General features: G+C 39.5%; 1 protein-coding gene across 1 annotated transcript in view; it reads left to right on the forward strand.

The window, feature by feature from the left end:
* Window positions 1–7390: 7390 nt before the first annotated feature.
* Window positions 7391–21100, forward strand: part of CCDC81 (coiled-coil domain containing 81) — a 39188-nt gene continuing 25478 nt past the window's right edge. Inside the window, exons 1-4 of the mRNA XM_025928634.2 lie at window positions 7391–7660; window positions 14594–14655; window positions 16055–16211; window positions 19615–19871. Coding sequence (XP_025784419.1) covers window positions 7516–7660; window positions 14594–14655; window positions 16055–16211; window positions 19615–19871 — 621 coding nt within the window. The 5' untranslated portion in view covers window positions 7391–7515. The remainder of the gene's footprint in view (window positions 7661–14593; window positions 14656–16054; window positions 16212–19614; window positions 19872–21100) is intronic.

Below are 21100 nucleotides of genomic sequence, written 5' to 3' on the forward strand. Positions count from 1 at the left end.
TTTTTTCAGTTGTGTTGCATCTTTGCCACGTCATCTGTCAAAGTTTATAAACAGTGGTCACTGTCAGTGATATTAATCATCCTGTGGCCAGCCTTCCCATGGCTAGCACTTATCTGTTTAGTCATTTGGTAGATTTCCTTCATCTCCCTCAGCAATTTTTCTGACTTTAGTTGCCAAATGACATATGGATTCCTTATGCCATGTAATGAAATATGGAGAATAGAATACTCTGTGAGTGATCAGTCCATCATCTTATTCCCAGGCCTTCAGGAAACATCTACATCTTCCAAATAAATCCCAAATCTCTTTGCTTGGCATTCAGACAAATCATCTTAGTTTTAAATAATGTTCCTTGTCTTGTACTCCCATTACATTGTCTTCATACCTCTAATATGAGGGTTAGCATGTCTTTATAATAGAGATGCAGTACGCAAGCTCTTAATTTATATGATGTCAAGTCTAAGTAAAGCTGAAGAGAATACAATAAAACCTTGGATTGTGAGTAACTGGTTCTGCGAGTGTTCCTCAAGACGAGCAAATATTCTTAATAAATTTTAACTTGATAGGGGCACTTCGGTGGCTCAGTCAGTTAAGTGTCTGACTTTGGCTCAGGTCATGATCTCATGGTTTGTGGGTTTGAGCCCTGTGTTGGGCTCTGTGTTGACAGCTCAGAGCCTGGAGCCTGCTTCGGACTCTGTGTCTCCCTCTCTCTCTGCCCCTTGCCCGCTCATACTCTGTCTCTCTCTCTCTCTCTCTCAAAAATAAACATTAACAAATAGAAATTAAAAATTTTAACTTGATAAAGGAGTGATGTCTTGCAATACGAGTAGTACATGACACTGAATATCACATGATCAGAACTGAGCCAATGGTTCTTGAAATTCACTTTGCTATACAAGTGCTTTGGATTAGAAGCATGTTTCCAGAATGAATTATGCTCACAAACCAAGGTTTTACTGTAATTTAAATGTAAACACTTCAGTTTTAATGACTAGTCCTGTAGTTAGGGTTTAGTCAGAGAAGCAGAAGCCCCATGAATGATGAAGAATATGGGATTGTTATGGTCATTAACCCTTACATAATTGTAAGGTCTGGTTAGGCAGTCTATGTCTGGTGTTCGGCCTGAAGTCAGCAGGGACAACAGTCAGGAAGGAAAGATGGTCATGAAATGGGGGAGAATAAAAATAGCTTAGGATTGGTGAGAAAAAGCTGGAACTCATGAGGGCAAATTAGAACCTGTGAGGACAAATTGGGACTTGCATTTGTCTCTCAATGTATCTAACCCTCAGTGATAAATGTCATCTGTAGGATAAGGTGGTGCCTATGGCCACACTGATGAACATGCACTCAGTGTAGAAGAGCTAACAGAGAAGATCTGATGGGAGCTGGAGAGCTGCAGCCAGGCTGCTGGCCTGTGCCTATATGGTGAGCCAGCAGATGAGCGCCAGGCCCTACAATGATTTTCAGAGCACAAAAATGTCTTCTGCTTTACTTCTGCCTTTCAAATCTCACACAAATGTCTCTTTTTACTAACCCTCACATAGAATCATACGGAGAAGGGTATTTTGGGAAATGCAGTTCCATCTTAGCTAAGTTAATGTGGTAGAAAGCGACCACAAGTACACTTCTTAAAGAAGCCCTGGAGTAGGCAAGGGATTGAAGATATGTATCTGGTGTATTTTCAGTCTGTCTCAGTTCCCCAGTATCTGTCATAGTGTAAGCATCTCACAGTGTTGCGTGCAGTTCCACTATTTGGTTGAATTTTTCAGACAAGACTGCTTTTTAATCATAAGCCAATTGCTTCATTACATGATCATAAGAAAGTGATCTGACCTAAAGCTGGAGGAAAAACTGGCTGTATTAGGTCTGTAAACCAAGAGATGTTATGTGGATCTCTAACATAGGGCCTTCCTAAGAAGGTATTTCTAGAGTGATTTTGCCCATTGATTGAATTTTCAATTTGCACTTTGACTTTCGAACTCTTCCTGATTTTAGAACCTTCTTTATTTTTATTTATTTATTTTTTTTTAAATTTTTTTTTCAACGTTTATTTATTTTTGGGACAGAGAGAGACAGAGCATGAACGGGCGAGGGGCAGAGAGAGAGGGAGACACAGAATCGGAAACAGGCTCCAGGCTCTGAGCCATCAGCCCGGAGCCCGACGCGGGGCTCGAACTCACGGACCGCAAGATCGTGACCTGGCTGAAGTCGGACGCTTAACCGACTGCGCCACCCAGGCGCCCCAGAACCTTCTTTATTTTTTAAGTTTATTTATTCATTGAGAGAGAGAGAGAGAGAGAGAGAGAGAGAGAGAGAGAGAGAGCTTGAGCAGGGGAGGGGCAGAGAGACAGAGAGAGCAAGAGGGAGAGAGAGAGAATCCCAAGCAGGCTCTACGCAGAGCCTGATGCGCGGCTCGATCCCATGACCCTGAGATCATGACCTGAGCTGAAATCAAGAGTCAGACGCCTAACTGATTGAGCCACCCAGGTGCCCCAGAACCTTCTTCAATAAATATTTGTCAAATGGCAAATGAATTGTGTACTTCTCGTGTGGGGATTTTCTTCTGCCGTATTCCTCTTACCAACTAGCAAAGTACATGACACGTATTAGATACCTAATAGATGTGGGTTAAATTATTTATTGCAAATTCTTATTCTGTGTTGTATAATATGAAAACAGGAGTATTACAAGTGTTTTCTTTTTTAACAGATTTCCAAGTGGCCCTTAATATGAGCCTACTGAATATTGTGTATGCTTTGGGGTCTGGGTAAAGGTAAGTGCCCATTTAGTGTGGGTTTTACAAGGCAAGTTGAAGCTTACAGAAAAGTATGTGTATATTAAAGTACTTTGGAAAATATTGGCCCAGTTTATTTCCTTCAGTGTTTTTCATAAATCCATGCACTCTGCCGGTAACTCTCTCTGTCCTCTGTTTCTCTTTCTATGGCAAATTACCTTTAAAATATTACTAAGATAATCCATGTCTAAACAGTAAATAAAGGAGAAATGTGAACATAAAAGTTCTCTGAACTCCTCCCTCTCCACACAGGATTTCACACTATCCAGAAATAATCACTGCTAATACTTTTATGTATCTTTCCTCAAATATTCTATGAATTTATAAACATGTATATGAATATACATACATATTTATATGTGTATGCATACTTGAAGCAAGTAGTATCATATTAATACTATTCTGCAACAAGTTTACACTTAATGTATCTTGAAACTTTTTAAAAATCACCACATAAAGTTACAGCTTTCTTTTAAGCAAACTCTTCAAAATGTATTCCAAAGTACATTGTACAATTTAACTGGTTCCCTGTGAGAGTTATCTTAAATTCTAAGATTAGCATTACAAAGAATGTTACATATACATATATCTTTGTTTGTATCATGCAGGTATATCCAAAGAGCAAATCCTAACTAGTAGAATTGCATGGTGTGCCTGAGCTTTGTTACCAACTAAAGGTTATGTTTTTTCAGGATATATAATGTTTATAGTTCACTGAAAGTTGCTAGTAAACATTGGGTCACATGTATCTCCACAGCCTCTTTTGGCAGGAGACCTTTGGTAAAAGGAAAAGATGTCGAAAGAAAGGTCTTTGCCTTTATCAGTTGTAGATCTGCCTTTGGTCATCTATAATTCACTAATAATTAGCAATTGTTCATAATGATTTCATTTCATAATCACTTCATTTTTTGAAACTGAAGATACTTTTTGAGAGACTAAAAGCATCATCACCATGCTTAACTCAATCTAATCTATTATTCTAAGAAACTAATGTATTTCTACACTTTCATTTATTTTCTTAAGATTGAATAATAATGCTGATATGACCACTAAAAATTAGCTGACTCAGCAGTTGTCAAGACAACTGTCACAAAAGTTTGCCCATTGTTTACTGCTGATCCATTCAACAATATTCCCTGCTTATTTCCCCAAAGGATTTGAGACAGCTTATTCTGCAAAGACAAGTGCTTGAAGTCTAAACACCATCATAGACCAAGGGCAAAAGGCAGGTGTAAAAGAGAGAGTGGGAGGAAATTATTTCCCCAAGAAATTAGCTTATGAAAGGCCCCAAACCTAGTTCTTAAGGTAGAGAGACAAAGGGTGAGTTATGGAGTTTGTAATTTTCTAGCACAGAAGTTCTCAGTGTTATTAGACACAATGGTTCTTTTTCATAACAAGTATTTTATCTGAATGCCTTGTTACCATCTTGAAACGAGGTTTATGGATAGCACAGCTTATTTACTCCAACCGTTTAAAAATGAAGTCAGAACTCTTGCATAATGTAAGTAATGTATAGTAAAATAATATGTATTTTGGCATATATGTCCAGGCATGACTATGCTGGAAGGCAGAGGAAGTTACCACATGCTTATACCAACAGAAAGAATCACTATGAGTGCTGCAGCTACAAATGCAGCCTGGTTGAGATGTGTTGGCTACTCAGCTACCATCCGCATTGATGTGATGATTACAGTTTTCCTAAATAGTGAAGAATTCTCCTTAAATCCTGAAAAAAAAGGTGTAATTTTCCCCCAGTTTACTTGGATTTTGAATTTCTAGGAAATTAAGTGATAGTGAAATTAAGCAGAAACTTCTTTGTATTTACATGCCAAGTGGATTTTTTTCCAGGTTCATAAATAGCCTTTTTTTCCTTACATGGAAATCTGATGAGATATTCAGACACAGTGCAGAATGTGGAACCGTCTTCACTGTACAGGACTGTCCTATACACTGCGGACCATCAGGGACCCCTGGTCTCTGTTCATAGTAAATGCCAGAAATTTCTCCTCCCCACTACCATTGCAAGAGTCAGTCACTTTGGAAATCTGATGGGCATTATGTGTTAAAATCTGCATTTCCCATCACCCAGTAATCTACTCTTAGTTATATATACACATCATAAATGAATATGTATGTGCATCAGAAGTTTTGTTCAAGAATGTCTGCAGCAACATTATTCCTAATAGCCCCAAATGGAAATAACTCACATATTCCCTCAACAGCAGAATGGATCAACAAATTGTGCCATATTCATAAATATGCAACAATGAAAATGAACAAATTGCTAGTACAGAAACCATGGAGAAATCTCACAAACATAATGTTGAGTGACAGAGCTACACACAAAATAACACATACTATATCAATTCCGAAAGTTCAAACACAGGCAAAACAGATTTATAGTAATTTCTGGAATAATGCCTGGAGGGAGAATGAGGCATTTCAGTGCTGATAGTTGCCCTGTCCTTCCTTTCTTCCTTCCCACCCTCCTTCTTTCCTTTCCTCTCCTTCCCTCCTTCTTTCCTTTCCTCTCCTTCCCTCCTTCCCTCCTTTCTTTCTTTTCTTTCTTTTCTTTCTTTCTCTTTCTTTCTTTCTTTCTTTCTTTCTTTCTTTCTTTCTTTCTTTCTTTCTTTCTTTCTTTTTCTCTTCCCTCCCTCCCCCTTCCCTTTTCCCCTTCCTTCCTTTTCTTTGTTTCTCCCTCCCTTCCTTTCTTCCTCTTTCCGTCTCAGCTTCCTTCCTTCTTTTCTTTTTTTTCTCCTTCCTTCCTTCCTTCCTTCCTTCCTTCCTTCCTTCCTCTTTTTCTCTTTCTCTCTCCCTCCCTCCCCCTTTCTCTTTCCTTTCTTCTTTCTTTCTTTCTCTTTCCATCCTTCCTTCCTTCCCTCTCTCCCCCCACTTTCCCCTTCCTTTCTTTTCTTCCTTTCTTCCTTCCTCATTTTCTCTTTCTTTCTCCCTCCTTCCCCCTCTTTCTTTCCTTTCTTTTCTTTCTCTTTCTTTCTTTCTTTCTTTCTTTCTTTCTTTCTTTCTTTCTTTCTTTCTTTCTTCTCCCTTCTTTTTTCCACTTGTTAATTATGCCATAAGTAGTTAGTATTCTACAGAACACACTTTGGTGAAATTCTTTGTGTCACTTTTGTTTTATTAACTCTCAGTTTCCATAGAGAATCTCAGGGCGGGTAGGGTAACTTGCCTAATATTAAGTAAGTGATGGATACAAGATTCTATTTCTTGACCTGGGTGGAGTTTACATGTGTGTTCGCTTTGGGGTAATTATTAGCAGAGGGGAGGGCATTAAAACAATTCTGCAGGATGACACTCATGCCGTGTATAGGGAATAAAAAATCACTGTAATTACAGAAACGTCAGCTCTTGCTAGTTCTTTTCTCTCCCTAGTCCTCCGGCTCTCCATTTTCTAGGAGGGGAGTCCAAGAGAAACCAAAGACGAGAAAGAAATTCCGACTCAAAGTCAAACTTATCCGGAGACTCAAATGTCCGTTTCTAGGGTTAAAAGGTTTTCTCCAATTGGTCCAAGGTGGTTACAAAAGCAACCAATTCTCTTCGCTGCCCAGGGTAAGAGGGGAAGGAAAAAACAAAGTTAAAAAAAAGTTACTCCCCAGCCTCGCTGTTTGCCACTCCAGAATCCCATTGTCTACGTAGGGCTCTACCCAACATAGGAGGCGGGGCCAAGGCCATGCTTTGACACCTTAGCGATGCAGCAAGCCTTTGTTGAGTCCTAGCAACACACCAGGCCCTCCCTGCGGCTGGCCTACCTTCCCTCAGTCCCGTTTTCTTGCTCTTGGCTCTGTGCACGCTCTCACTTCGTGGCCCTGAGAGCTTGGATTTTTGCATACTGGTGCAACCCAGCTCTTGGGGTTCCTGGGGTGGGAGCCACTCAGAGAGAGCCAGCACGGGGTGGGAAGGTGTTATGCCCAGAATTCGTGATTCCCAAATACCTCCAGGGAGCCGAGTCTGATGTAAAAGCAAAAGAGACTTTATTCGAGCTAGCTCGAGCTCAATCCCCTACCTGCACCGACGCAGCGGTGAGATACCAGGGAGAGAGAGTGTTTCCAAAGCCCAAAGGTTTAATTGGGGCCTAGGGGCAGTTGGTGAGGTAATGGCTATGGCCTCAGCCGATTGGCTGGGGAAGGGTCCGAGTTCTGTTGGGCAGGTGGGGGAGGGGGTTGCTCAAGGGGAGCATCAACTTCCCTAGGGGCAGTTGGTGAGGTAATAGCTATGGCCTCAGCTGATTGGCTGGGGAAGGGTGAGTTCTGTTGGGCAGGTGGGGGAGGGGGTTGCTCAAGGGGAGCATCAACTCCCCTAGGGGCAGTTGGTGAGGTAATGGCTATGGCCTCAGCCGATTGGCTTGGGAAGGGTCCGAGTTCTGTTGGGCAGGTGGGGGAGGGGGTTGCTCAAGGGGAGCATCAACTCCCCTAGGGGCAGTTGGTGAGGTAATAGCTATGGCCTCAGCCGATTGGCTGGGGAAGGGTCCGAGTTCTGTTAGGCAGGTGGGGGAGGGGGTGGCTCAAGGGGAGGAGGTGTGGTCAAGGTGAAGGACACAGAACAAGATGGAGTCCGACGGGGTAGGTCCGCCCTTTCAAAGGGAGGGCAGAAAGGAGGTGTTAGAAAAACACAGCTCGATATTTGGTAGTTTTTATTTTTAAGGTACATCCAAAGCTCTGAAGAGAGGGGCTTTGAGGGTAGGAAAGTCACTTTTGTACAGATTTCATATGAAGAAAGAAAAGAGACCCGTTAAGGACTCAGCCCCGAACCAAATGAACACCAACATATTGGACACCATCGTCCCTTCCTTGCGGGACCTGAGCAAGCCGGTGCTGCGTACTCTTCGTACTCTTCGGTCGCTGAGCCAGGAGGGTAAGCGAAGTGAGGCGAGGGCCCTGGGGGCTGAATCTTCACCTGCTTGGGGGCAGGTAGAAAACCTCCTTCCCCATCCCCTGAGTGGCCAGGTTATCTTGGCAACCAGCTAGTAATCACAGCAGGCTCCCATTGGATGCCCATAGAGTTCCTTTATTGATCGTGTTAATGAGGGAAAGGGGCCAGCTGAGGATTTTGATTAAAAGTGATAATGTGTTAGCCTGGGGACTAGCACAAAATAAGTGCTCATTAAATGTTAGCTAAAAACAACCACTCCAAATGGGTCCTTCTCAGACTTCATGCAAAGACATGGCTACTTTTGTTGCCCCTGATATTTTGGGGTTGTGTTAAGAAAGTGAGATGGTCATAAAAGGAACTTGGTGTTTGCAAGAAGACCTGACAGCTTCTCATAGAAACTTACTAGGCTTGATCAAAAGCATAGTTTCTTAGCAGAGTCACTCTAGAGTGACACCAAGATCTGTTTGTAAGCATTGGGAACCCTTGGGAAGAAAGGTGCTCCAGAAATGGAAACTATTATTACTATCAAGTCATTGTGACTTAGGGACGTTGCCTACACTTTAACCAAATGACTTAAGAAGACAAAATAAATAGGAGTAGATGCCTCGTTTCTTTCCCCTGCATCACTCTTACTTTTTCCTGTTAAAATAATTATAAAAGAAGCATTAAGTATAATGGTTTTATGGATTAAAAATATTTGCCTTATTTACAGATTTACATATAATTTATTCATTCAAGTAATTTTGAGAACCTACTGTGTTAGACACTAGAGAACTGACAGTGAGCAAAAACCTTGGAATTTACATAGTCTAGTGGGGAAGAGATATACATTAACCAAATAATCACAGAAATAAATAATAATTTCAATTAGTAAGTGCTACCGAGGAGGAGGTGCATGGTACACGGGGAACTTTTACTGTTGTTGAGGATGGGAATGTGTGTCAAGATTTGTTGAAGAAAAGAAGACGTGAGCTGAGATGTGAAGAATGAGTTGCAGTTAAATAGGTGAAATGGATCAGTGGAATAGGGAGTGGAGGGGAGGTGACAGAGTTCTTGGCAGAGGGAATAACAAGAGCACATTGATGAGAGACAGCATGGTGTGACCGAGGAATTGAAAGAAAGTCAATACGGCTGCTCTGTAAGTGCAGAAGCCAGAGTGTTCTAAAGGAGGCTGGACAGAAAGGGAGGAGTCAGGTGATCAGGGCTTTGTAAATCATATTAAGGATAGTGGCCTTGATTTTAAGCCTGTGGAAAGCCATTAAGTGTTCTAGCATGGAGATAAAGGAGGAGTTGAATGACATGATCACATTTGTCTTTTGAAAAGATTGCTCTGGTTGCAAAGTGGGGAATGAATTAGAGGGTCAAGAACACCTATAACAGTAACTTAAATGAGACTGAATGGTAGCTTGGTCTAAATTGGTAGCAGTAAAGATGGAGAGATGTAGACAGACTGAAAGGCTATTTAGAGATTGTGGTGGTGGGCTGGGCATGGAGGGTGAGAGAGAAAGGAAGTCGCAAGGATGAGTTCTGAGTTCCTGGCTTATATAACTGAATAGATGAAGGTGGCAGTCATTGACATCGAATCCCTGGATACAGGGCAAGATTTAAGGGAAAGAAGATCCTGATTTTGAGCAAGTGAAGTGTCTCTGTGAGATATCCAAATAGGCAGTTGGATACACAGGTCAAGAACCTTAAAATGGGGAGGGTTTCTGAGATCTAAACAAACACGTGGGAGTCATCAGCATATTGGTGGTCATTAAAGTCCTGGGCACAGATGTAACTGCTGCAGCAGAATATGGAGTGAAAAATGAAGGCCTAGGGCTATATCTTTGGAAATCCCAACATTTAATGGCTGAGTTGAGGAAAATGAGAAGAAGTGGCTAGAGAGGTAGGAAGAAAATCCAGGAGAGAGGAGTGTCACAAAAGCCCATAAGAGAGGTGCTTAAAGGAGGAGAGAGTGGTCACCACTGTTAGATATGACTAAAGGGTCAGCGAGGTGAAAGCTAAACATATCTGTTGAATTTATTGACGACATTGTTGGTGACCTCAGCAAGAGCTTTATTGGTTGAATGACAGAAACAGAAGTCATTATTAATGTTATTATTAAAGTCATTATTAAAATCACTATTAACTAATAAGTGACTACTTATTAATGTTCACAAATGATCCCTTGTAAAGGAGATGAGGATAAACTAATCTCAGTAAAGCCCATAAATTAACTTTTCATCATTGTATGTATTAAGTCCTGTGGCTTTCATATGTTTTTCCAAAGTTTAGTATTATGTAGTTATAGTACTTAGAAGGTCCCGTCATCGTTTTGTGGATGTGACCGGGCAAAACTATTGAAGACCACATAGCTAGCAATCTGCAGAGGCAGGAAGTCTGCATGTCTTCAGTGCAACACACTGATCTTTCCACTGAACTATGCTCCTATGCTCTGGGAATATGTTTCTTTGTTCAAATCACTCTTGAATTTTTTGTTTTGTATGCCAGTATTTTAATTTTAAAAGATGTCTTATGGGGCGCCTGGGTTGCTCAGTTGGCTAAGCGTCTGACTCTTGATTTTGGCTCAGGTCATGATCTCATGGTTCATGAGTTTGAGCCCACACTGGGCTCTGTGCTGGCAGCGGGGAACCTACTTGGGATTCTCTGCCTCCCTCTCTCTCTGCCCCTCCCTACTCATGCTCTCTCTCAAAAATAAATAAACATTTTAAAAAATGTGTGTGTGTTGTTTTTAAAAAGAAGGTGTCTTATAAAGTCAAGGGAACTTATCTCTTATATTTGGTATTAGTATCTATTTCAAGCATATATTATTCTACAATTTATAATCATATATAAAATGTAGCATTCTTGCTACCTGGCACTGTGTTTGAAAATATGGTTTTGAATGCATAAAATGTTTAGAATTTGAAGTCAAATGGTGGTTGAACTGAGTATAGAAGGTATGTCTGGGGATTATTTCTTTATAATAATGATGCTAGGTATTTCAATATTTGATTAAAATAAATAATAACTCCAGTTTTCTTTAAAACATAAAAGTAGCATATCTTTAATTCGCTTTTTAGACTGGATTAAAATTCTTTTTGTTTTACGATTCAGTGATATCCTCTCTGACTTTGGGATGTCAGAAAAAATCAAAGTTAAAAATCATTGTTTGTAAAATTTTCAAATCTATTCCAATTGAAATGCAGGAACCTACAACTTCCCAAAGGGAATGATGTGCATATTTTATTTTTTCTTCAGTAAGAAACAGCAAATCTCTCAGGGTGCCTGGGTGGCTCAGTTGGTTAAGCATCCAACTTCAGCTCAGGTCATGATCTTGCAGTTCATAGGTTCGAGCCCCACATCAGTTCTGTGCTGACAGCTCAGAGCTTGGAACTTGCTTTGGATCCTGTGTCTCCCTCTCTCTCTGCTCCTCCCCTGCTTTTGCTCTTTCTTAAAAATAAACATTAGGGGCGCCTGGGTGGTGCAGTCGGTTGGGCGTCCGACTTCAGCCAGGTCACGATCTCGCGGTCCGTGAGTTCGAGCCCCGCGTCGGGCTCTGGGCTGATGGCTCGGAGCCTGGAGCCTGTTTCTGATTCTGTGTCTCCCTCTCTCTCTGCCCCTCCCCCGTTCATGCTCTGTCTCTCTCTGTCCCAAAAATAAATAAACGTTGAAAAAAAAATAAACATTAAAAAAATAGCAAATCTCAGTTTAGAATAATAAACTCTGCTTTTATATAATTTTGCCCATTAGATTCTATAGAATAAAACAACATGGCAGTCTTGAATATATCATTCAAATGAAGAAAGATGATCCTCAAATTTCCAGCTAGGCTCAGTCAAGTCTTTTCATTAGGGTTTGGTTGCAAGCTATATAGTTTCTCCTGGCTCTAATTAAATCATTTCCATTTGGTATAGATTGTTTTCCTGAAATTTGAGCTGCATATTGTGAGCCTGGGTAAAAGACTTAACAGTTTTGACTTCATAGTTTTGAAAGATCTCTATGTAAATCTGGATATGGAGATTCTGTGTTATTAGCAAATTAATGACATTTTTGGTCATGATGAAAAATTTAATTCAGTATCTAATTGGTATTGGTTGAAAGACCTTCTTAGTTCTTAGCAGCCAGAAGTAGAATTCTTTTGTCTATGGTGGTGGAGATGAATGGGGAATACAGTAGGATGCAGCAGAGTAGAGGAAAGACTTGGTTATAATAAACTGTGTATCTGTGACTTAGAGTGAAGGGTAGGATTTTTTCACCTGGCTCACTGTAGCATGTAGCCCTAGTTTCCTTGGTGGGTGAGTGAATTTCCATCACCCAACTTGTTCCCAGATACCCATGAGAATCATTCACTGCTACTTCTCATTGCCCAAACTACTCCTCCCCTGGCATAGTAATAAAAATATTTATAACCCTGACATGCTGTAATTAAAAGTACAATTTCCCTGCTTTAGGTAGTAGTTTCAACCATTAGAAATAAAAGTTATACCAATAAATCAAGCAATTTCCAAAGTGGGGAAAGAACTAGTCTTTTGCCTCCATCCATATCCCAAAGTGGCAACCTGGTAAATGTCACTGTTCTTGATTTTTTCTTTTTTAAAGTAGGCTCCACACTGGGAGCCCAAGGTGAGGCTTGAACTCATGACCCTGAGATCAAGACCTGAGCTGAGATCAAGAGTCGAGTGCTTAACTGACTGAGCCACCTAAGCACCCTGTTACTGATCTTTTATTCTGAAAACTAAAACATAACACTCTGGATTTGCAAAGAGTTCATTGGAAAGTATCTTTAATACACATAATTAGGTTTGGAGTGGAGATGTCAACACTGACTTAATTTTCAGTACTTCTAAATATTAGTTATACCTAGAGTATCCCTTCATATCATGTATTTAACCCTAGTTATTGGCAACTACTTATTTTTCTACCACAGTTCCTTTTTGGAAAACAGCTCAGAACAAGAAAAACATAGAAGACCCCTCTCTGATCATTCAAAACAGATAGTAAGAAGTCTATGCACTGATTCAAATTAAGCCCCTTGGGTCCCTACCCAAAGGTCTGTTGTCAAAAATTATTATTTTAGGTCTGCCTGGGTGGCTCACTTGGTTAAGTGACCAACTCTTGATCTCAGCTCAGGTCATGATCTCACAGTTTGTGAGATCAAGCCCTGTGTTGGGCTCTGCACTGACAGTGTGGAGCCTGCTTGGGATTCTCTCTCTCTGCCTCTCTCTCTTTCAAAATAAATAAACTTTAAATATATTACTTTAGATATAATATTAGTATATTTGTTGAAAGCAAAAACAAAGCAGATCAGAAGCAGTAAATTAGGATCAGGTCTGCAGAGCACTAGCAGTAGAGAGACGTGACAGCTGGTAGTCTAACAGTAACAAATGAGAATGAAAAGCAAGTCAAGATTTAAGCAAAAATATGGTGATCATTTTGCAATATATACAAATATCAAATCATTATGTTGTACACCTGACACTATTATTATGTGCCAAACTGAATCTCAATTTAAAAAGAATATATTGTTTTATGGGTTTAGTAATAATGTTATATGGGCTAAGGCATTTAAAGAATATCAAAGACTACTACATGCTACTCAAGGTTGATAGTACACAAAGATTCAGTGCACAAAGCAGCTTAGGTCTCTGCTGTCATGGAGTTATCATCTGGGCAGAGTTGTGGAGAAAGATGATACACACACACACACACACACACACACACACACACACACAATCTCTATAAAGACTCCCCCCCCCCCCCTCACCGCCCCCAACAAAGAATTAAGCAATAAAAGAAGTATACAGACACTTAATGCCCAGACAGCAGCCTTTTATGCTTTAATGATGCTTGGCTTTACTTTTGTGTTAAAGAATGTCATAAGAATGAAGGTTTAGGGGTGTCTGGGTGGCTCAGTTGGTTGGGCAACCCACTCTTGGTTTCAGGTCAGTCTGTGACTTGTTGTGGGATCGAGCCCTGGTCAGGCTACATGCTGAATGTGGAGCCTGCTTGGGATTCTCGCTCGCTCTCTCGCTCTCTCTCCCCCTCCACTGCCCCTCATCTGCCCCTCCCCCACTCACATGTGTGCTCTCTCTCAAAATAAATAAACATTAAAAATAAAATATGGGGCCTGGGTGGCTCAGTTGATTGAGTGTCTGACTTTGGCTCAGGTCATGATCTCATAGTTCGGTTCCAGAGTTTAAGTGCCATGTTAGACTCTGTGCTGACAGCTCAGAGCCTGGAGCCTGCTTTGGATTCTGTGTCTCCCCCTCTCTCTGCCCCTCCCCTGCTCACGCTCTGTCTCTGTCTCTCTCTCTCAAAAATATATAAACATTAAATAAAATAAAAAAGAATAAAGTTTTATATTTCAGAGGGCACAGAGTAGACACTCAATAAATACTTTTTGAATCGGTCATTAAGAAAAAAGGGGTAGGGTTAAATAGGTGATAGAGATTAAGGAGCTCACTTGTCATGAGCATCAGGTGTTGTATGGAAGTGTTGAGTCACTAAATTATACACCAGAAACTAATATTACACTTTATGTTAACTAACTGGAATCTAGAGAACTAAAAAAAAGAAAAAAGACTAGATTATACTTGATTAACTCTATTTATAGGATAAAAGGAACTCTGTCCCACTTCTATAAAGAATAAAAGGAAATGTGCGACAGAGTTCTCTTTATCCTAGAAAGATTTTATTTAAAAATTTATTGTTATTGTTATTTTTAAGCACATTTTTGGAATGTAAAATGGTAAGCTTTAGTTACTAGGAAAATTAACTTTTGGGAATGAACTTATTTTCTGTTAATTCTAAATTAATTAGGAATTACTATTGTTTGATTCTGCAGTTCACATTTACTTTTTTATTTATTAGCACTAGATACTATCACATGAGAGCTTACATCAATTATTTTTTATTTCCTTTGAATTTCAGAAGTGTCTACTATCTGGGGGAATGTGTCAGAATTTGTGCAACGACAGCTATCCCTACAAAAGGCAAGATTTATACTTTAAGTTTAATGCAAGAGTCCAAAGGATCTTTCTTCCTTGGTCTTGTATAATTTTGCTGGGAGCAAGATAACAGATTTTAGAGCCATTCAATTTGACTTTCAGTCCTGTGATTTTATGATGCTCACACTATGACTTACAGATAGCATTTAACAAACATGGATTTTATTCTTAGGTAATGAATTTGTAAAAGTTCTCTCTAGTGATACCAAGCAGATCACTGACCAGTCTGGATGTGTGTAGAGGAACTAGATGAATTCTGTTGATCTGTGACCTGATAGTTTCTGGCATTGCTATAGAAGGATGTAATGCTTCCTGCCATGCCTCTTTGCAGGGAATGGGTTTTAACTGAAATACAAGAAGACAATCTGGGATTGAACTCATCTTGCCAAAAATGAGAAACTTTGCCCAGACTTCAGTTTGGATGCCATGGAACTGGACAGAGATTTGGGGAGTTTGGAGGGAGCTGGGAAATTGTGAAACTTTTATATCCTACTCACAGGTCCCATTATGACAACCCGTGGGCTGAATTCGTCCTTCAAACTTATCTTGTTTGGTCTGATAATTTGAAGTAGTCATCACCAACCTAAAATTTGGAGAGTTTATATATATAAAGTTTTGGACTTGTTTCTCTTTTCTTGAAAAATCAGCAGATTTAACAACACCAGTTTTCCATTCCTGCATGATGACACTTGGCTGGAGCCAACAGTGAGCTCTTCCCTTTGGATGGGGTTTGTACTTTCTAGCCACTGCACTCTCTGGCTGGCTACCTTCATTCCCTTGCGTTCTTTCGTGGGTGGTGCCTGAAGGCATTTGAGTTTGTAACCCTTGAGGTGTGATATTTCCAGGGAGACAGAGGCCTAGTTTGAGAGCCAAAAGCATTTGCTTCTACCCCTCAGCCAAGATCACTACACTGCAGCAGATGCCTTGGATGCTGGATTGTCTGGTTTTAAGTGAGAGACAAAACCTAGAAGAAGGAATGAGAAAGCAGAGATTCTTACAGCTTTTTAAATTCCTTCTTTCTAATGTAAATGATTAAAATTCAGAATTTCCCACGATTTAGGATAAGAGGAATCTTAAATATAGATTAAAAGTAGCAATGGCATCCATACAAGTTATCTTAGTCCTCACAGCCTTTGAATGGTAATGGAGATGCAGGGTCTGATGTCAGAAGCATTGTAGATCAATATATTACATTTTATACTTACATGAGAACTTAGAATCATGACATACTATAGCTGGAAGAGAGTTTAGAAATCATTGAATATTTAAGGCTTAATTGTTTTCATGGGGTTTTTTTGAATAGAGGTACTAAGGGTTATTTTTCCTTACCTCTTCAGTGATTTCTGATTCTTGCTCTTTTTTTCCCCCTTCCTTTTTCTTTCAGGGTGTTCAGATCCCAGGGCTTGGAACTTTTACTTTCATGAGACAAAAAATTGACGTGGGAAACAGCAAGTTTATTCTGATTCAGAGACCCATATTTATCATGGCAGAGAAGTTAGTACGGACCCATGAACTCAAACAAAACAAAACATACATTCCTGGTAAATCTTTTCAATATTTAAGACATTCTCAGAAAGTTACTGGCCTGGGGATGAAAATGGAAGGGCAAAGTTTGTTCAGTTGCTGCTTTATCAGTTTGTGATTTCAGCTCACTTTTCACATGGTACCTTTGGAAGAGGGAAGGGCCAAGGTGGGAAATGATAGACAGTCTTCCTGCAGGACATTTTAAACCTCAGTAGCTTAAGAGGCAGGCATGGGAAGACTTGATGTGATATCAAGGCACATTTACATGCCACATTACAGAGTTATACAGCCTTTGTTCATTTTTTTAGACCCTCAGAAATTAAAAGTGGTTATAGAGAAAAAGTTAATTAGGGACTGTAATTAGAATTACAGTCCATATTAGCTATGAAAAAGATCACTAACTGTGTTCTATCGTATATAATGTACATTATTAAAACTTAGGAGTGAGGTTAATAATTCCATAAAGACTTAATGAATACCTTATATACCTCTCACACCCTAAAATCTTCCTCCCTTGCTTTCTCCCTCCCTCCTTCCCCTTTCCTTCCTTCTGCCTCCCTTCCTTTTTTCCCTCTTTCCACAAATATTTACTGAGAGCCAACTATGTGTTAGGCCTTGTTCCAGGCACTTGAGATATAGTGATAAGCTAAAGGGATATGGTGCCTGACAGAGGATGCTTACTTACCTTCCAGCTTTGGTGTGTAGACTTGGTGACACCTCCCCTGGTTACTTAGAAGCCTTTGGGGACGTTCTTCCTGATTTTGGGGCTGTATTCATTTTAACCTTCCTTATCCCCTCTTGCATTGCACTCCTACGTGGATAGAGACAGTCCACCCCAAATGTCAGCAGGTCAAAAGGCTAAAACTGGCCTTTACGGTAACTTCCCTGAAAGTTAATTTTCAGAGTAACTTACCACCAAAAAATGAAATATTGGAAAACCAAATACCAACAAGTTATACTTAGAATTCATTATGCATATGATCTTTATGGTAGATTTGATGGACTTTTCAGCCATTTTTACCTAGACTTTTATGACAGAAGGCATATAATACCCCAATTCATCAAAAACCTACCAAATAAAGTGAAAATAAAGCCAACTTGTTTTTTTTTTTTTTTAACAAAAACATCTTGGATCTCATAGTATAGTCCAAAAAAAGTAGCTTAGATCTATAATTAATTTTTTTACAAGGCTGAAGAAATTTCAGAATTAAATATATATGATTGAATTAATTCACAAGAACAATTCTGTCTCTAGTTTAGCTTTGTGGTTATGAGTCTTCATCATTAATTAAGTAGGTAATTAATTAAACATTATACATTGGTTCTTAAAGATAATCAAGACATGGTCCTTGCTTTGAAGAGCTCAAAATTTAGCATGGGAGATAAATATATAAGCAAATATTTCAACCTGATTAAATGCTGTGAAAGCAGCATTGATCAGAACTAGATTGAATGTAGGGGAGCCCAGAGGAGAGCATGCTTAACTTTGTTCAGGGTGGCTTAGGAAGATGACATATCCCAGGAGGTCTTAAAGAATGATAGGGCTTTGCTGGCATAGAAGCTGTGGGAGATATTTCAGGAACAATAAGAATAATTCAAGAATAAGAATAAGGTACTTCTCTGTGGCCAAGGCATATGATTGTGGAGGCAATTGGAGGGAATTAAGACAAAAGTGGTTGGTAGCAATTAAGTTGTAAGGGGCTATAGGCAGTATGATAAGGACTTTGGGATTCATCCTATAGGCAGTGGGGAGCCATTGAAAGTTTTTGAGCAAGGAACTGTATGTACTAGTCCAGTTTTTAATTTAGGAGGATAGTTCTTTTAATTATAGCAGTTTGATGAAATATGGTAGGAGCCTGATTGCAGTGGCAATCAGGAGGAAGATGAAGGAATCTATTTGTGAGATATTTCGTATGGAGACTGATGGGATTTGGCTGCCAGTTGAGACTGGTGGGTAGCAAGAAGAAGGAAGGTACATAGCATGACTCCGATTTATTGGAAAATAGATGTACGTTTTTGTCATTAACACCTTAGGGAAGCAAGGGGGAAGGCAGGTTGGGGTGGTAGATAAAATAATGAGTTAGCTTTTGGACATGTTAAATTTGAAATTCCTGTAGGGATACGTAGGTGGAGGTAGTTCCAGAGCTCAGGTGAGGGATGGAGACTAGAGGTCAGGATTTGGAAAAATTTACCTAGGAGAAGATATAAAGTAAGAGAAGGCGACAGACAAGGACAAAGTCTTGTTTAAAAACAACAACAACAGAAAACAGCACAACAAAACACCATCTTATCAGAAGTAGATGAGGAAGGAAATTAGCAAAGGAAACCAAAAAAGAGGAAATTGGAGAACCAAGAGTGGTGCCATGGATACAAGAGCATAGAGAGGGCACGGTCAATGGAGGTTACAGAGAGGTCATGAGATTAAGATTTGCAATGCATCTATTGGCTTGTCCATTATGAGATGATAGTGTCCCTACTGAAGTAGTTGGGCTAGAAGACAGATTGAAGAGAGACATTGGATAAATGGGAGGGAACAATCCATAGGCAGGCAATATAGCATTTTCTTTTAAGAACTTCATTAAAAAAATGGAGGGAGGTGGTATAGAATCACCATCAAATTGTACAGAAGACCATGGCTGATATAGGGAAGCTTGTGTTCTGCAGATATTAATCTTCATCATCCAGCACCATTGGGTACTTGGAAAGCTATAAATTAATGCTTGCTCAATGAATGTTTAGAATGTTCTTCTTTCTATCCTGTTCCTCTATTAGTGGATCTTGTTACTGCCTCTTTTCGGATTTATTATCTTGATCGCCTGTGTTATTTATCCCCTTTTTTGACTGGTGATCTGTTCTTGTGGAATAGACCCTATGCTTATTTTTATGCTAGATATACCATATTCCTTTGCAATGTCATTTAGGGATTCATTAGGGAGAAAAAGCAAGTTATCCAGTCTGATACCCTCTGATAAGACACTTTCATTTGAAGGTAACATCTACTGAACTATCTTTTCAAAACACTTGACATTTATGGATATTTATAAACATTTAAAAATGATGTGATAATTGGAGGAGACAGGCAAGTGTATTGCTACAGTATGTCCTGAGAGATAAGAGGGCTGAAAACTTCAGAAAACCCTCTGATGAAGAAATGCAGTTAGTTATTACATTGTCTCCAAGGGAAAATCAAAAGCTTGTCTGGAATTTGCTTAGAAACCTAATTGTTCTTATTGTGAGCAAAATATATACTTTTAAGGAAAATTGTACTGATTACTGTCTATTGTTAGGGTACAACTAAGGACTTAACATGGACAATTCTATTTTTGAGTATTAAGAATCAGATAATTATTTGTGAGTGTATATGATATGACCTTGTTGTAATTTACATTTCCTTTCTCCCACCCTGTCTTTCTCCTCTAGGTGATATTCCCGTTGTTCCACTTAATTTTGTCACGATATCCCTGCAGGGTCCATTTAGCAGGGATACAGTGGAAAACTGTGTGAAAGAAACTTTGCTTTTTTTATCACGATCCATTTCCACCAAACCAAATGTGGAGTTTACTTTCAAAGGAATCGGGATCCTCACGATTAAAGGCGGCAAAGTGAAGATGAGATTTTATAAGGATTTCCTTTCTAAAATGGATGGAACTGGGGCTTTGGCAGAAGCCCTCGCAAATGTAAGTTAATGTTTTCCTTCTCCACACCCCTCTCCCAATCAAAACTTTGAATTACCTGTGTGTCATTATTAAGAAAAACTCAGGTTGACATTTTATTTATTATTTTTTTAAATGTTTATTTATTTTGAGAGAGCGTGGGCACGCAAGTTGGGGGGACAGAGAGAGAGGGCGAGAGAAAATCCCAAGTAGGCTCCACACTGTCAGCATGCAGCCTGATGTGGGGCTCGATCTCAGGAACTATGCGATCGTAACCTGAGTTGAAATCAAGAGTCAGACACTTAACTGACTGAGCCATTCAGGCGCCCTGGGTTGATGTATTTTATTTTATTTTTTTTTTTAATTTTTTTTTTTCAACGTTTATTTATTTTTGGGACAGAGAGAGACAGAGCATGAACGGGGGAGGGGCAGAGAGAGAGGGAGACACAGAATCGGAAACAGGCCCCAGGCTCTGAGCCATCAGCCCAGAGCCCGACGCGGGGCTCGAACTCACGGACCGCGAGATCGTGACCTGGCTGAAGTCGGACGCTTAACCAACTGCGCCACCCAGGCGCCCCTGGGTTGATGTATTTTAAATGGCACTTACCCCAAGTGCAAAAAAATGCTTGTTTATAGATGGTTAACTCTTTAACAAAAAGGTTAGAAGGGCAAAGAAACCTTAAGTTTTGAGTCAATACCAACTGAAAAATATAAATAGTAATAAAAGCGTTCATAATTCTGAATACTTTATAGTACCATATAGTGTTTAAAAATTCTTCCATATCTATTATTTCATTTGAGTTTGAAAACATTATAAAACTGGCATTATTATCATCCTGATTTTACAAATGAGAAAAATGGAGGTTCAGAGATTATGTGGGAAGCCTGAAATCAGAGTGCTAATAAGTGGTAGAATCAGACTTCCTAATGGCTCTTTTTTTTTTTTTTTTTTTTTTTTTGGCTGGTTATAGCATTTATTTATTTATTTATTTATTTATTTATTTATTTATTTATTTATTTAGAGTGCACAAACAGCAGAGGGGCAGAGACCATGAGAGAGAGAATCCCAAGCAGACTCCATGCTCAGCATGGAGCCCGGGGTAGGGTTTGATCTCATTAACTGTGAGACAAGATCAAGAGTTAGATGCTTAACCGACTGAGCCACCTAGGTGTCCTTATGGTATTTTATTTAAAAATTTTTTTTTTAATTTTTTTTTTTAACGTTTATTTATTTTTTTGGGACAGAGAGAGAC

Source organism: Puma concolor, chromosome D1, assembly GCF_028749965.1.
Source record: "Puma concolor isolate L17-30 chromosome D1, mPumCon1.1.hap2, whole genome shotgun sequence".
In the NCBI taxonomy this organism is placed as follows: Eukaryota; Metazoa; Chordata; class Mammalia; order Carnivora; family Felidae; genus Puma; species Puma concolor.